The 16,318-nt window shown below is 42.6% G+C and overlaps 1 protein-coding gene across 1 annotated transcript in view; it reads left to right on the plus strand.

The window, feature by feature from the left end:
- LOC106591625 (echinoderm microtubule-associated protein-like 5) overlaps positions 1-16,318 on the plus strand; it is a 69,577-nt gene that overhangs the window by 49,537 nt on the left and 3,722 nt on the right. Inside the window, exons 16-38 of the mRNA XM_014182907.3 lie at positions 335-428; positions 3,651-3,751; positions 3,851-4,044; positions 4,326-4,437; positions 4,621-4,748; positions 5,509-5,650; positions 5,781-5,933; positions 6,539-6,670; positions 8,764-8,852; positions 9,229-9,405; positions 9,535-9,736; positions 9,914-10,040; positions 10,408-10,422; positions 10,917-10,925; positions 11,143-11,221; positions 11,585-11,714; positions 13,483-13,581; positions 14,032-14,052; positions 14,620-14,793; positions 14,924-15,132; positions 15,530-15,687; positions 15,876-15,990; positions 16,092-16,280. Of these exons, the coding sequence (XP_014038382.1) occupies positions 335-428; positions 3,651-3,751; positions 3,851-4,044; positions 4,326-4,437; positions 4,621-4,748; positions 5,509-5,650; positions 5,781-5,933; positions 6,539-6,670; positions 8,764-8,852; positions 9,229-9,405; positions 9,535-9,736; positions 9,914-10,040; positions 10,408-10,422; positions 10,917-10,925; positions 11,143-11,221; positions 11,585-11,714; positions 13,483-13,581; positions 14,032-14,052; positions 14,620-14,793; positions 14,924-15,132; positions 15,530-15,687; positions 15,876-15,990; positions 16,092-16,280 (2,849 nt within the window). The remainder of the gene's footprint in view (positions 1-334; positions 429-3,650; positions 3,752-3,850; positions 4,045-4,325; positions 4,438-4,620; positions 4,749-5,508; positions 5,651-5,780; positions 5,934-6,538; positions 6,671-8,763; positions 8,853-9,228; positions 9,406-9,534; positions 9,737-9,913; positions 10,041-10,407; positions 10,423-10,916; positions 10,926-11,142; positions 11,222-11,584; positions 11,715-13,482; positions 13,582-14,031; positions 14,053-14,619; positions 14,794-14,923; positions 15,133-15,529; positions 15,688-15,875; positions 15,991-16,091; positions 16,281-16,318) is intronic.

Below are 16,318 nucleotides of genomic sequence, written 5' to 3' on the forward strand. Positions count from 1 at the left end.
TAGCCTGACATTCTCGGTCAGCCATGGAGAAAAATAACTCTTCCTTCACACAGGAAATGGGCGAGTTGAAATGTGTTCCAATTTAGAAGCATCGTGCTGAACAACCCTTTTATGGAGATAGTCTGTGTACTGTGGCAGGCTGGCAGCATCAAGGCAAAGGCTCTCATCTCTCTCCTGATAATTGGCCACAGACAGAGGCGTAGCTGCCATTACCTGCCATGGATCAAACCTATACCAGGCTAGTTTACTGTTCCTCACAAAACAAGAGTAAATAGAGAGGCTCTCTGTGTGAATTTTGAATTGAATGAGGTTGTGTTTTGTTGTTCTTCCTCAGCGGATGGCAAGAGACTGGCCTCGGTCGGGTTGGATGACAACCACAGCATTGTCCTTTGGGACTGGAGGAAGGGGGAGAAGCTCTCAGCCATCAGGTTAGTACAGTACAGTAGCTGTTATGGCATCTCAGATGATCCATTCAGATCTCAGCAGGTGTCTCCTCAATAGGCAGATTAGAGACATCAAAGGTCAAGATAAGTCCTAAGGGTTGGCATACTTCAGGAACGCTCCACTTACTGATGAAAAACAAGATTAGAAAATGTTTCTGTTTTCTCAGTGAGTTACCTCATGATATAAATACAGTACCAGTCAAACGTTTGGACACACCCATTCATTCAAGGGTTTTTCTTTATTTTTACTATTTTCTACATTGTAGAATAATAGTGAATACATCAACATTATGAAATAACACATATGGAATCATGAGGTAAGTAACAAAGTGTTAACCAAATCAAAATATATTTTAGATTTTAGATTATTCAAAGTAGCCACCCTTTGCCTTGATGACAGCTTTGCACACTCTTGGCATTCTCTCAACGAGCTTCACCTGGAATGCTTTAACAACAGTCTTGAAGGAGTTCCCAGATATGCTGAGCACTTGTTGGCTGCTTTTCTTTCACTCTGCGGTCCAACTCATCCCAAACCATCTCAATTGGGTTGAGGTCGGGTGATTGTGGAGGCCAGGTCATCTGATGCAGCACTGCATCACTCTCCTTCTTGGTCAAATATCCGTTACACAGCCTGGAGGTATGGTGGGTCATTGTCCTGTTGAAAACAAATGATAGTCTCACTGAGTGTAAACCAGATGGGATGGCGTATTGCTGCAGAATGCTGTGGTAGCAATGCTGGTTAAGTGTGCCTTGAATTCAAAATAAATCACTGACAGTGTCACCAGCAAAGCACCCACACACCATCACACCTCCTCCTCCATGCTTCACGGTGGGAACCACACATGTGGAGATGATTCGTTCACCTGCTCTGCATCTCACAAAGACATGACGGTTGGAACCAAAAATCTAAAATTTGGACTCATTAGACCAAAGGACAGATTTCCACCGGTCTAATGTCCATTGCTCGGGTTTCTTGGCCCAAGCAAGTCTCTTCTTCTTATTGGTGTCCTTTAGTAGTGGTTTCTTTGCAGCAATTCAACCATGAAGGCCTGATTCATGCAGTCTCTTCTGAACAGTTGATGTTGAGATGTGTCTGTTACTTGAACTCTGTGAAGCATTTATTTGGGCTGTAATTTCTGAGGCTGGTAACTCTAATGAAGTAATCCTCTGCAGCAGAGGTAACTCTGGGTCTTCCATTCCTGTGGCGGTCCTCATGAGAGCCAGTTTCATCATTGCGCTCGATGATTTGTGCGACTGCACTTGAAGAAACGTTCAAAGTTCTTGTAATTTTCCAGATCGACTGACCTTCATGTCTTAAAGTAATAATGGACTGGCGTTTCTCTTTGCTTATTTGAGCTGTTCTTGCCATAATATGGACTTGGTCTTTTACCAAATAGGGTTATCTTCTGTATACCACCCCTACATTGTCACAACACAACTGATTGGCTTAAATGCATTAAGAAGGAAAGAAATTCCACAAATTAACTTTTAAGAAGGCACACCTGTTAATTGAAATGCATTCCAGGTGACAACCTCATGAAGCTGGTTGAGAGAATGCCAAGAGTGTCCAAAGCTGTCGTCAAGGCAAAGGGTGGCTAGTTTGAAGAATCTCAAATATAAAATATATTTTGATTTGTTTAAACTTTTTTGATTACTAAGTGATTCCACATGTGTTATTTCATAGTTTTGATGTCTTCACTATTATTCTACAATGTAGAAAATAGTAAAAATAAAGAAAAACCCTTGAATGAGTTGGTGTGTCCAAACTTTTGACTGTTACTGTAGATTGACCTCATAATACTAGTTTTTGTCCAGATTTAGTTTGGTATTATTCATGTAAATGTGAGGTCTTTGTCCACAAGCTATCATCCGGTCAGTAGTTCCTGCAGGATAAATCAGTTATCCACCCCCACACTGATTCCCAAAGATACATGTTCAGTCATGCAATGTCCAGCATCACAACCATCCCTTGGCCATTGTACAAGCTCTGGAGCCAAGAGAATAACAAGAAGTACTTCATTGCTCCTGATCTAAACCTTCCCTTTAATTCCCTAGACAGCTTGAGCACCTCCACTTTAAATGTGGACATTTATATATGAGAGCAACATTGATATAGTTGCACTGTCCTGGGTTCTCGTGAAGAGAGGAGGGAGGGGAACCACCCTGCAGACTCTTAAAGCTGTTCCTTTCTTAATAGAGAACACTTGGCCCTGCCAACTCACAGCTGAATGATTAAAGTGTATGTCTGGTGCAGAACTCTGGTCCATCCATCTCAACCTGGGTTTAGGCTACATTCACTGTGAGTATAATGTCAAATTAAAAGTGACCATTTAAAAAAATAAAATGATGTAAAATCGAATGGCAATTCAAACTAGCAAATATCAAATATCCAGGAATTCAAATATGGTTGTCTAGCATCTATATGGACACTCCGATTTCTCCCAATGCTGGTCTTATTTCTCTATGGCTTTGCACTTAATATTCATAGCGGTAAAATAGTCCTTTGGAATTCCATCAAGCTAGTTAGAGCAGTGGAGGCTTGCTCATCTCCTGCCTGTGTGCTGTAGCTGTTGTGTACTGTGCTCCCGTGGCAGCTCAGAGACAGCTTGGAGCTGCACTAATCTCCTTTGCAGGCCCTGGTGGACAGTGCAGTGAGGCGGGCAGAGGGAAATGGGGCCTGACAGAGCCTGCCTTGTGCACTGCACTGCCTAGTCCTCAGCTGGGAGAGGAGCATGGTGAGGCAGAGAGATAGAGTAGAGGGGGCAGGAGAGAAAGATGGAGATGAACGGGGGAGGAAGAAAGATGAGCGGGGGAGGAAAACGATGGGAGACGGGGAGGGAAAATAGTGGGAGAGGGGGGGAGAGGGATGGAAGTGAGAGAAGGAGAGTGAGAAAGCTTGAAAGGGATAGAGAGATGAAGTAGGTATCAGTACAGCTCTGGCCTCAGTGAGTGCCATGTAGTGATGCAGCAGCACAAAGGCCAGTGATTAGGGACCCAGCCCAGTGCGCACTACGCTCCATTGGATCAGACAGGAAAGGCCACTGATCCTTATTGTTCACATGGGAGGGAGGCAGCCAAACTGCAGGCGCATTGGGTGTAATATGATTCCCTGTACACTAACTGTCTTCTAAGTTTATTCCACTTCTATTTCAGATCCATGTATCTTTGTGCAATGGAATTAATGCAATGTTTGCAATCATTTTTTAGGGGAAGCAAGGATAAGATTTTTGTCATAAAAATGAATCCATACTGTTCAGACAAGCTCATCACAGCAGGGGTAAAGCATATGAAGTTCTGGCATAAAGCAGGTAAGAGACCCCAAAGTTAAACAAGAGTTGACTCAGCAATGTCTCAAAGAATGATGTGATGTGTTGTCATGTGAGTTAATGACACAACCTCTCTTTCAGGTGGTGGTCTGATCGGGCGTAAGGGCAATATGGGGAAGACCGAGACAATGATGTGTGCTGTGTATGGCTGGACAGAGGAGATGGTGTTCTCTGGGACGTGCACAGGAGACATCTGTATCTGGAGAGACATGTTCCTGGTAAAGACAGTCAAAGCCCATGATGGCCCAGTCTTCAGTATGCACGCCCTGGAGAAGGTACTGGAAGGGAAAGGAAGGGGTTAACACGTTGGCCATTTGAAATGTCAAATAGAGATGACACCTCTCTCTCTGTCTCTGTGTCTCTCTTTCTTTCTTCCCCTCTCGCTGTTTTGCTCTCTGTTTGTGCCATTACTATTCTGATGGTGTAGTATTGTCAGTGAATAGAGTAGGATTGTATTATTTCAGATGTCAGTTTTATACAATGATGCTGTGTGAGTGATTAAAGAAGAGATATTCTAATCTATCTCCTGTTCTCTCGTTTATGTCCCACTCTGTAGGGATTTGTGACAGGAGGGAAGGACGGCATAGTGGCTCTGTGGGATGACACCTTTGAGAGATGCCTCAAGACGTACGCCATCAAGAGAGCAGTCCTCGCTCCAGGCTCCAAAGGTAAAAGGTCACCCTACCACTGCTGTAAAGCCAATCACATTACATACTGGGCTCATAGTTCCAACGCCAAAGGAATCATTCAGTGGAAATCCATTTAAACACTCAATCCATTTAGCTTTAATGAAGATTGCTTCCTCTGCCCCTGGTTAAATTAAAGTCCTTATCCTATAATTCACTCTATAGGGTTGCTGTTGGAGGACAACCCTTCTATACGTGCCATATCACTTGGTCATGGTTATATACTGGTGGGGACAAAGAACGGAGAGATTCTGGAGGTGGATAAGAGTGGACCCATCACCTTGCTGGTCCAGGTGAGCGGTTACACAGAGTTACATACAGTGTAATTATAAAGTCAACAGTCTGTCACAAATGTCACAATGAACAGCACACACGACAGGCACCAGCTGTGCTTAACTCAGGACGGCGGGGATGTGGCAGCCTGGTTTTTGTAGCTTGGTTAGGTGGGAGCCAATGAGGTGTCAGTAATGAAGGGGTCAGCTGGGGGTACATTATTTTGGGTTGAAGGTTGTACTGAGAGATTGGCAGTAGGGGAACTGTCTCTTCACTTTGGAAACCATTGTAGAACGGTGTAATACTGTACAGTACCTGGAATAACGTTGCAGAAACTGTTTATAATACTGATGAATGAGCCCTGCAGTCTTTTTAATTTGTCAATTCATTTTGCAAAGACAAGTGCTTCTACTATCTCCCCAGGCCTCATTTGACCCATAGGAAATCCAGAGCTAATGTTATTGATTTTCTTGTGAAATGATCTTGAGCAAATGAGCAATTTCTTATGGGTGAAGCCGAGCAACAGAAACATATGGAATGAGCTCTGAGAGGCTTCTCCATTGATTTTCATTGTGCACTTAAGAATTCTCAGAACAAATATGTGGATGCCTGTTCGCAAAATGCTAGGCATGTAGTCCATGTATTTATTTTACTAAGTGTATCAAATATGTTATGCTTGAAGATATAAAATGTGGTTCCTAACCCCTCTCTGTCATACCTTGATTAGATTGAATTGAGCTGCACTGAGTGAATGGTATTGTCTATTTGATGGGTCCACAGGGTCACATGGAGGGTGAGGTATGTGGTCTGGCCACTCATCCCCATCTCCCTCTCTGTGCCACTGTCAGCGATGACAAAACCCTGCGCATATGGGACCTGTCCCCCAGCCACTGTATGCTGGCTGTACGCAAGCTCAAGAAAGGTGAGTCACTCAACCCTCAAATAGAAAGGTCTATGCTACATTCATTCACTTCCTTTTTTCCTTTCTGTGGTGCATTCTTATAGTCATTAGGTGCATTGCTCTCTGAGATACTAACTGACCTCCTCCATAGGGGGGCGTTGTTGCTGCTTCTCCCCTGAGGGCAAGGCCCTGGCGGTGGGCCTGAACGACGGAAGCTTCCTCATCGTCAACGCAGACACCCTGGAGGACCTAGTGTCTTTCCACCACCGCAAGGACATCATCTCAGACATACGCTTCTCACCAGGTCAGACGTTGCCCTCCATCCCTCCCTCATCCCTACAAATTCCCTCCACATATTCTTTCCTGCAGAAAGAAAGACAAAGTGTAAAAAATGACTTTGTCTTAAAAAGAAAGAGAAAAAATATATGAGATATGGCCAGGTATTCATATTTTCCCCCTGCTGTGAGGAGAAGAGGTATTGCTGCAGGCTTGACCCAAATACATTGATGTATGTAACAAGGCCAGGCAGGGAGAGACACAGTCTGTCTGAGTGGGAAGAGAGTCGTGGGGGAGGATAAAGTGAGAGCTAGAAACTAAACTCTCTATCTCATGGCCAGTTAACCTTAATCTACAATGCAAAGGATCCAGTTTCCCAACACATCACTGATAGTGCTTCTAATTGCTTCTCTATACAATATAGACGTCTGCACTCTTATACACTGTTCAATGTGTTGGCAGATAGTAGTTTTATTATTCGAAAGAATTGTGACGACCGTATACATACTGTAGATATGGAGTACTGTTTGTTGTCAGAGTTTATTTTATTTGTGTTGTTATCTTGGCTGCTGACCAGAAGGCCTGACAGACTTGTAACAACCCTTTTGAAAGATGGCTGCTGTGTTTACACAGGTGCAGGGAAGTACCTGGCGGTGGCGTCGGGTGACAGCTTTGTGGACATCTATAATGTGATGAGCAGCAAGAGGGTGGGGGTGTGTAAGGGGTCCCTCAACTACATCACCCATCTGGACTGGGACAAGAGAGGTAAACATGTTGGTCTAACAACTACACTGATTGTGGCAGTGACCTTTGCAGTTGACAGTTGACCTGGACCAATGCCATTGTATTTCAGGCTATTCTTATTGTTGGCTCATTCACAATGTGTGGGAATCCATTTTAAACCTCTAGGTAAAGGAATAGTAATTTTTGTTATTCCAAGTATGATAACTGAATGATAATGCTACTGGGTTGTTCCACCAATTCAGTGCCTTTTGAGAAGTGTAAAAACGTTTGATTTCACCTCATTTGAACTTTCTGTCATAAAGAGCACATGTTCAACCTCATAAAAATCTAGTTTTACCATCTGAAGAGGTTAAATAAAAAAATGACTATATAAGTGTCTATCAAGTGCCAAATAAAGTAATGGGGTTGACCGTAAGAGGGTTGATGATTTAATCTTAAATCAGATATAAATCCCCTCTTGAGAGGGGGAATGGAAGCTTTTTGTGTGCAACAGGGAGCGGCAATTGAATGCAAGCTTCACCCCAAAAATGTAATTGCTAAAATATTTCTAGCCTTTCTATCTATGGGTAACAGAGTTGAAGTGCAACGCTCGATCCGCTAAGTTTTCTAGCACAAAACACCACCCAGTGGGCAAAATGACATTGAATCTATGTGGAAAACTGATTGGATTTGGGAAAAGCCTTAAGGACATTTCATTTATTTTTTTTACCCTACTTTTAACCTTAATCCAATGACATGGTGACATTACATTTTTTGTTGATCTCATGTTGAATTCAAGTTAGTTGACAACTCAACCAAATGTAAATCAAAACTAGATGTTGAACTGAAGTCTGTGCCCAGTGGCTAGATAATGGTCAAAAAGAATAGGACCAGTTCACCTGCTTTTACATTATGATTTGACTATTACCGTAAATTCTGGACTATAAGCCGCTACTTTTTTCCCAGGCTTTGAACCTCGCGGCTTAAACAATGACGCGGCTAATATATGGATTTTTCCCGCTTTCAATTTTTTTTTTCCAAAAAAAACACATTCTGTGATGTGCTCAGTTTTTTGGCGGCATGAAGCTTTCATTAGACCAATGAAATTGCAAAACGGGTTAAGGTCAAACAACTTTTTAGTTTACTGTTTAGATTAAATCGAGCGCTCTCAAACTTCCCATCATTCTGATTACGGTAGTCATTTTGTCACCCTCATCATGGCAAAGACACGGAGAAATGCATATGATGCAGCTTTCAAGTTGAAGGCGATTGATCTGGCTGTTGGAAAAGGAAATAGAGCTGCTGCATGGGAGCTTGGTCTTAATGAGTCGATAAGACGTTGGAAACAGCAGCGTGAGGAATTGACTCAGTGCAAAAAGACAACTAAAGTTTACTGCTAATTTTTTATTTTTTGTTACAAGCCGTGTTTCGTTAAAGCGTATTTATTTTTGTTACAAGCCGTGTTTCGTTAAAGCCTATTTATTTTTGTTACAAGCCGTGTTTCGTTAAAGCCTGTGTAAAGTTCATTTGTTTCAATGTACCGGTAGGCACCTGCGGCTTATTTATGTTCAAAATAAAAATAAAAAAAATTCAGTGGGTGAGGCTTATATTCAGGTGTGCTTAATAGTCCGGAAATGTTTCTTTTGAAAAACATTTTTTTAAATGAATAGTTTCACCATATTAAAATGAGAGTTCAGTTCAAGTAAAAGGGTTGATCTTAAAATGAGAGACAGATGTAAATGAATTCCTAATAACATGAAATTAATCATAATTTTAAGAAAACAAAATAACGAGGGCTTTACAATGATGGTGAAAACTTGGAGACGTTTTTGGATTAAGTGGGTTGAAATCTTCCTAGAAGTGACACAGGGATGACAGAGGGACAAGTCAAAATGCATAATTTTGGCACTTTAGCAAGCCTTTATTCATATAAAAAATGTGATTGATTGAATTTTTCATGAGTGCAATTAATTTAATATAACAGGCTTTTAAAATGTTATATTTGTGCACAATTTCTACTTAAAATATCAAAGGGACGCAAAAGGCACTCATTTTGTGGAACGACCCTACTATAAACCACAAAAGGGTTTAATTTGATATCAGATTCAGTCTTAACTGTGTTCTCACATTCACAGGAAAACTACTGCAAGTGAACACTGGTGCTAAAGAACAGTTATTTTTCGAAGCTCCACGGGGAAAGAAGCAGACCATTCCTGCTACAGAGGTAAGCACAGCACATCACATACACTGCTGCCTGCCATGGCCCATGGCGTTGTCGTGGCTATAGTGGGGCTGGCCTACTTTTTCCCCCGAGATGTTACAGGACAGCGTGGTAAGGGCACTCAAGCATTAACACAGCCCATTTTTCTCCAGCATCATTCTAATTCTGGCAGTGGAAATGGGATAGTGTTTTTAAGGCCTCTTATACTGTGTGACGTTCAGACATCTTTTGAGGCGGGGGGGGGGGGGGGGTCATTAAAGAGATAGGGGTTAGATATCATAGATGCTGTCAGGCTGGTGCTGTGTCAAATCTCATAGGAACCACTGTTGTCCACCTCACCACCCTCCTTCCTCTCCTCTCTCCTGATCCTCTCCTTCAGGTAGAAAAGATAGACTGGAGCACATGGACCTGTGTTCTAGGGACGTCCTGTGAGGGGATCTGGCCTGTGGTCAGTGAGATTACCGAGGTGACCACTGCCTGCCTTAGCAACAACAGAAATGTGCTAGCAACGGGGGATGATCTGGGATACGTCAAGCTATTCAGGTATCCTGTCAAGGTAAGACACTTATAATGATGTATTTATGTCTTCTCATTGCCCTTACTAGAATGTATTACATTTACACTGTTATGTTAATGCTAATGTTAAAACAATGTTATTTTAACTTAATGTTACTTCTGCCCACAGGGAAAGTATGCAAAGTTCAAGCGTTATGTGGCCCATAGCACCCATGTGACTAACGTGCGGTGGACGCATGACGATGGTCTCCTGGTGACGGTTGGTGGGGGTGACACATGCCTCATGATCTGGACCCACGAGGCCGAGGGGCACCGGGAAGCCAGACATTGTGACAGTGAGGAGTCGGACATCGAGAGCGAGGATGATGGGGGTGAGAAATACACACCCCAAACCAAACCTGGGTCTCCGTCTGAAGTCATCATATAGTCCATTTCTACTGATATAGATATCCTCCCTCTAATATTTATTATGTTTAGCCTCTCATAGATGGTGCAAAAGGCAGCATGTGTTCTGATCTAGTATCTTAATCTTTTCTGTCATTGGCCAGGTTATGACAGTGATGTGACGAGGGAGAATGAGATGAACTACACCATCAAGGCCTTATCCACCAACGTGCGACCCATGACTGGAGTCAAACCCCACTTGCAGCTGAAGGAGCCATCTGTGGATGAGAGGTAACAGAACACAGGACTCTGGAGAGACACCCAAGTGTTCAAATCTATTTTTCATGTATTTTTCATTTGAGGCTTTCTTTATTGGGCACATGATGGACACAAAATATTTAAGACAATCAGTTTAAACTGAAACGAGGTGTAGTGAAAGCAAATCCAATTGGAATCTCATAATATGTCAAAGTGACACCAAAGGGTCCACCAACCCAATTTGTGTAAATCCAGATTTCCTCAATCACGTTTCTTTTTTTGCCTTTACGTGAATTCATACTGTCCCTTAGAGGATAACCTCACCTCTCTCTTCTTCTCTCTTCAATGGCTGTCCCCCTGTCTCTGTCTGTCCTGCTCTCCTCTTTCATTCTACTTGAAGGCAGGGGGTAATCAGGTAAGAGACTTTACACAAGATATCCACATTACTTTAGGGAAATGTACCTCTTGCTAGGCACAATATAAACCCTGAGATATCTCAATATCAAATATCTCAAATCTCAATTGATAAAGCATGTTAATATAGGGTATTTTACAGAAACTATGGTCCAAATAAGCCGTACAGAACGTCTTTACTTGGGTTTTGGAAATGTTTTTCTGTTTGGTGAACTGTGTGTAAGAGTTTATAAAAGTAAGTATGTCTGCTTCACACTATGGTTTGACAACCCATGCAGCATCTGTGGGTGCCGGTTAGTGACTATCATGGAGATGCTAAAGGTGCTGTTTGTTATAGATACTCCGTGGTGCTGAATGGGGTGTATTTTATGTCCTCAGTGGCTGCCTTGTCAGTGTTGTGCTATGCTTCTGTGTCGGTGGGGCAGCTGTGAACGCTGTGCTGTCAGAACCCCTGTTCTAATGTTTCATTTTTCCTTTTTATTGCTGCCATGGAAGAGGGTCAAGGTAAGACACATCCCCTATGTTCCATATTAAGTTCTTCTGATTGAATATTTCAGACCCACATTTCACTTATTGAGCACTTATAGCTCAAGAAACGTCTTCTCCAAGTACATGATTCATAAAAGTCTTGACTTGTATTTTGGATCTTTGACTTGAGAAAGATTGAGGGGTCGATGGGGTCGTACACAGTAGCTCCTATTATTCTAGCTGTCTGTTTCAGACCTCCTGTTAGCAGGGCGCTGCCACAGCCTGAGAAGCTGCAGACCAACAATGTGGGCAAGAAGAAGCGGCCCATTGAGGTGAGACTGGTGTTACCTTAGGACAAACACACCCATCCAAATAATATTTTATGGATGTTAGCTATCGATGCAACCTATATTAACCCACATATCTCATCAAATTCAATTTTTGCATTAGTATTTGTCATGCAGCAAATGGGTTGGTCATTGTTTTGGTAATGCAATAATTTAGAGTCAAGAACTGTGTTCTGCTTTGTCCACTCCAGACATCCTCTTCAGGGACCCTAATTTAACCATAATCACATCTTGAGGAAGCACATGCTCCTGATGTCCCTGCTGTACCTTCAAAAATAAATTGGTCTCATCTCCCTCAGTTGTCATAGAGATGATTTTGATCCTGACCCTTTCATTACTTTTACGCAGGACCTGGTGCTGGATCTGGTTTTTGGTTACCGGGGCAATGACTGCCGCAACAACGTTCACTACCTGAATGAGGGGACGGATATCATCTACCACACAGCTTCTGTCGGCATCGTCCTCAACTTAACCACAGGTGGGAGGGGTTGGAGTAGAGAAGTGTTGTGTCTTTGGCATCATTAAAACTGAAGACATATTTATCAAATAACTCTGTAATTATTATTACGCGATTAACCTGATTAATCATGTAACTGTAATTAACTAGGAAGTCGGGGCGCCAAGGAAAATATTCAGATTACAAAGTTATAATTTTCCTAATATAACTTTCAGATATTTTAATATCTGATCAATTAGTCTTCGAATTAATGACTTATTTACCTCACGTCAGTCTCATTCCAAACGTCGTAAATTGTTGGTTATCTGCACGAACCCAGTCTTCACTATGAGTCATCCATACATCAATTGTCTTAAAATCATTTATTTACTAACTAAGTAATTCACAGAAATGCATAACAAACAGTAGATATGGTTACAAGGAAATCAGAGGAATGTGCCCTAGTGGGCTAAACCGGCATGGCGGCTTGTTAGACAAAAGGGGAGTGTGGGTCAGCTGAGAAGGCACTACAGAGTTGATAATTATAACAATTGAAATACTAATCCTTTGCACATGAACACTCATTCATTCGGGAACAATTGCAATCAATATATATATTTACGCTCAGTGTGTCGTCGGGATCTCTGTTGAAAAGTTTGTTTCTGTTGGAGAGTCTGTCCGCCCTCTCTCTCTCTCTCTCTGTCGTGGTTAGAATGGGTAGTTCAGAGTGACATTCATTAATGTCGTTATAGGACAGTTGTTTCGGCGGTTGTCGGTCTTCGCGTTAAATGATTCCGAATTCCGAGCTGCAGACTAGTAATTAATATCAAAGACTTGTTCTTATTCTGTCGGTATCGATAGTCTAAGAGTTTAACCACGTGGTATGGTTAAAAGTTCATCAAGAGAAATGCATGGTCTTCTCTCAAACCTTGGCCCTCTCGTTATCAAGGTAAGCTGGTCTCCAACCTTTAGCCATCTCGTAATTGAGGTAAGCTCGGTCTGGTGATAGAAAACCTAGGTGGGGGTTTTATTCGGAAGAGCAGAAAAGGGCCTGTCCCATGACGCCAGACCATAACTGTGCTCATGGGCGGTCCTCTGATTTAGTTAAGACTCCAAAGGGAATTGGAGTTTCCTTCTTCATTAAACAGTCCAAAATCACATTACACAATTTCACAAACAGTTCCATCCTTATTCATTCATTTTATACAACCATTTCGATGTAAGTCTCATACCTGAGACTCTTCTATAAACATGATTATGGTAATGTGGCCGTATTGTCTCTCATGAGTTTCACAAAATTGTACCAAACGGACCAGTTCATAGCTGGATTCTTCACTGATCTTTTATACCTTCTCCAGAACCTGAATATTGTTCGGTTGTCAAGTTCTGTGAGGTAGAAGAATTCCTTTGTGTGGTCTATGAAAACTCACTGTCTCTATACTGTGGCCATGAGGAGAGAATCTCCTCATAGGAATTTACGACCTCTTCTTACAGAGCCTGGTGTCAGGAGTATAGAGGTCGGGGGATGGTGCATAGAAAAGGGCTGGTGCAGAGGGAGGGGGGTCAACTGTGCTCGCTGTACCCAAAGAGGGCAACGTCATGACAGAAGGGATGAGCCGAGTTGTGTTCATCTGAAGAGGGTTTTACAGTATTGTTGAATGAGCCTTAATGCTGTTCTTTGAAATCCTAAATATGTTGATTGTCCTTTACTGTTCTTACGAGGGATGTCAATTTACATATTTGTGTGTGTGTGCGCATGGCGTGTGCACGTGGTTGCGCGTGCCGTGCGTGTGTATGTGTTTTCTTGCAGCCTGCCAAAGCTTCTATATAGAACATAGTGATGACATTCTGTGCCTGACTATCAATCAACACCCCAAATTCCCCAACGTGGTAGCAACTGGCCAAGTAGGTATGTTTGTGAGAGGTTGACCTCATGTTTTCTTCCCTATGTGCTGTAACTGTGTATTCTACTGGGGAATTACTGTACCCCCCCCCCCCCCCCCCCCCACACCCCTTATCTGTGCTCTGATGCAACTTACCTGCATAATCGCAAACTCCACACAGTTGAATAAAAGAGTAATTATCATGCATGCTTGCTGTGTGCCTTGCAAACCACAGAAACCTACCAAAAACACGTGCTATGTAAACAGTCTCTAAAGAGAGAATCGAAAGCTGCATGTGGGAGGTCCTTGTACAGTTCCCATGCACATGTTAGCTCTTTATGAGGAAAACTACTACAATACAGTATTCTGACAATATTCTTATTAACACTTGGACTGCGGAAAATAGTGTTTTAGAGTTTTACTTGTGCCATTGATCTTCCTATTATTTAATTCATCTTTACATTTGTTGCATACAGGTGATACTGGTGATATGTCAGGTAAGAACTTCGCCATTTCAATAGTTTTGGTTTGTCCCAGACAGCAGAGGATGTTGTTCTGACAGAGTGTTTCGGTGCACTAGTGGAAAGAAATATAACATTTTGAAACGTTCCTTGATTATGTTTTTCTTATGGTAGATTGAGAATAGCTTTCTCTTCTTCATAGATAATATTGATTGACAGCTTTCCAGGTACCTTCTACTACATCCACAGTGTGTTATATTGATAGACTGTGACCTAGTGGGTTAGATGGGAAGGGCAGGTGTGCACCTCACACAAACTTGCTTGATTGCTTCAGTTGCTTGTAGCCCTGTAGCTCTTGTTTGACCCACACTTACATTGGTACTCTATTCAAGACAAGTTTTTTTATATGGATGTACCATTGATATTCAGTATCCATTATAACATGTCGTATGGTCCGGCAAATGTAAAAACCTCATATTTAAAAGAAGTCACAGTCATTGAATTTCATCATTTGTGGATTTAGTTGGGACCTAAAGTTTCTGGCCTCTTTTCATCCAGCATACATGAAGCTTGAATCTACACTGCTGTTGTTCCCTCCCTCAGCCACGTCGCCCTCCATCCACGTGTGGGATGCCATGAACAAGCAGACGCTGTCTGTGCTGCGCTGTTTCCACTCCCGGGGCGTATGCTCGGTCAGCTTCAGTGCCACTGGGAAGCTGCTGCTCTCTGTGGGTCTGGACCCAGAACACACCATCACCATCTGGAGGTGGCAAGAAGGTAAACACCTCACACCAACTCATTACAGGCTATTCACCTTATCACGGTGCACCTGTTAGTGCCCAGCTGCAATGAGTACAGGGAGATAGAAGCTCTGTAGGGGACCTATCAATGCACCATTATTTTCAAGGTGCCAAAGTGGCCAGCCGGTCGGGACACACTCAACGGATCTTTGTGGCAGAGTTCCGTCCGGACTCGGACACCCAGTTTGTTTCTGTTGGGATAAAACATGTGAGGTTCTGGACACTCGCGGGCCGGGCTCTGCTGTGCAAGAAGGGTGTGATGAGTTCCATAGAGGACGCCCGCATGCAGACCATGCTCTCTGTAGCATTTGGAGCTGTAAGTCCATTCCCCACTCTCTATGTTATTGCCATATGATACCCAATCGGACAGTCCAGTTACTACATTTGCAGTTTCCCTATGGAACATGTATACTTAGAATGTATTTGACATTGTACTTATTGTTAAGATGTACTTATACTTTATTTTATGTATTATCTTATGAATGTTAACTTGAATTAATGTTGAAAACTTTTTTAAATATAATCTACCTTTAATTTCAATGGTATGACAACAGTGTACAGATATGATACATGTTGTAATTATATGTATAAAGCCTATTGAATAGGGTTAACGATGCAATTTAATTGATTCTTATACTGCTTGATTGTCTGTGCTATGCTCCTCTGCTCTTTGAGGTCACTAGATTAGTGCAGGTTTGTTTTTTTTGTTTCAGAATAACTTGACATTTACAGGTACCATTAGTGGGGATGTGTGTGTGTGGAAGGAGCACATTCTAGTGAGAGTAGTGGCTAAAGCCCACACAGGGCCTGTATTCACCATGTACACCACACTAAGAGATGGCCTCATCGTTACGGGAGGCAAGGAAAGACCGTAAGTATTGCTCCTCTCCTCACTGTACCAGCTACCACTGCTGTTTGTCGTGTGAAATCAATGAACCGACTTGGATTAATTAATCAAAGTTTTCTACATAAACATATTTAGGACTGAGAGTATGAAACTTGAATGGAAACTCAGATTTCAGTATACTGCAACAGTGTTGTGTTTGGTGACCCCTACAGGTCAAAGGAAGGAGGTGCTCTGAAGCTGTGGGACCAGGAGCTGAAGCGCTGCAGAGCCTTTCGCCTGGAGACGGGACAGATCATAGACTGTGTGCGCTCCGTATGCAGAGGAAAGGTGGGACATTCCACCATCCAGTGGGTATAAAGAATAGGGTAACGAGCCATGCAAGTCTATATTTGTATTCCTCATCCACATTTCCCTTGTTGCTGTTCTAGGGTAAAATTCTGGTAGGAACCCGGAATGCTGAGATCATTGAGGTGGGGGAAAAGAATGCAGCGTGCAACATCCTGGTGAACGGCCACATGGATGGTCCGATCTGGGGTGTTGGCACCCATCCCACACGGGACGTGTTCCTTTCTGCTGCAGAGGATGGCACTGTGAGGCTGTGGGACATCCCAGAGAAGGTCAGGAGCCCCTTTACTATGACTTGTTAGCCAGCCAG

The sequence above is a fragment of the Salmo salar genome, chromosome 01, assembly GCF_965601325.2.
Source record: "Salmo salar chromosome 01, fSalSal1, whole genome shotgun sequence".
NCBI classification, from domain to species: domain Eukaryota; kingdom Metazoa; phylum Chordata; class Actinopteri; order Salmoniformes; family Salmonidae; genus Salmo; species Salmo salar.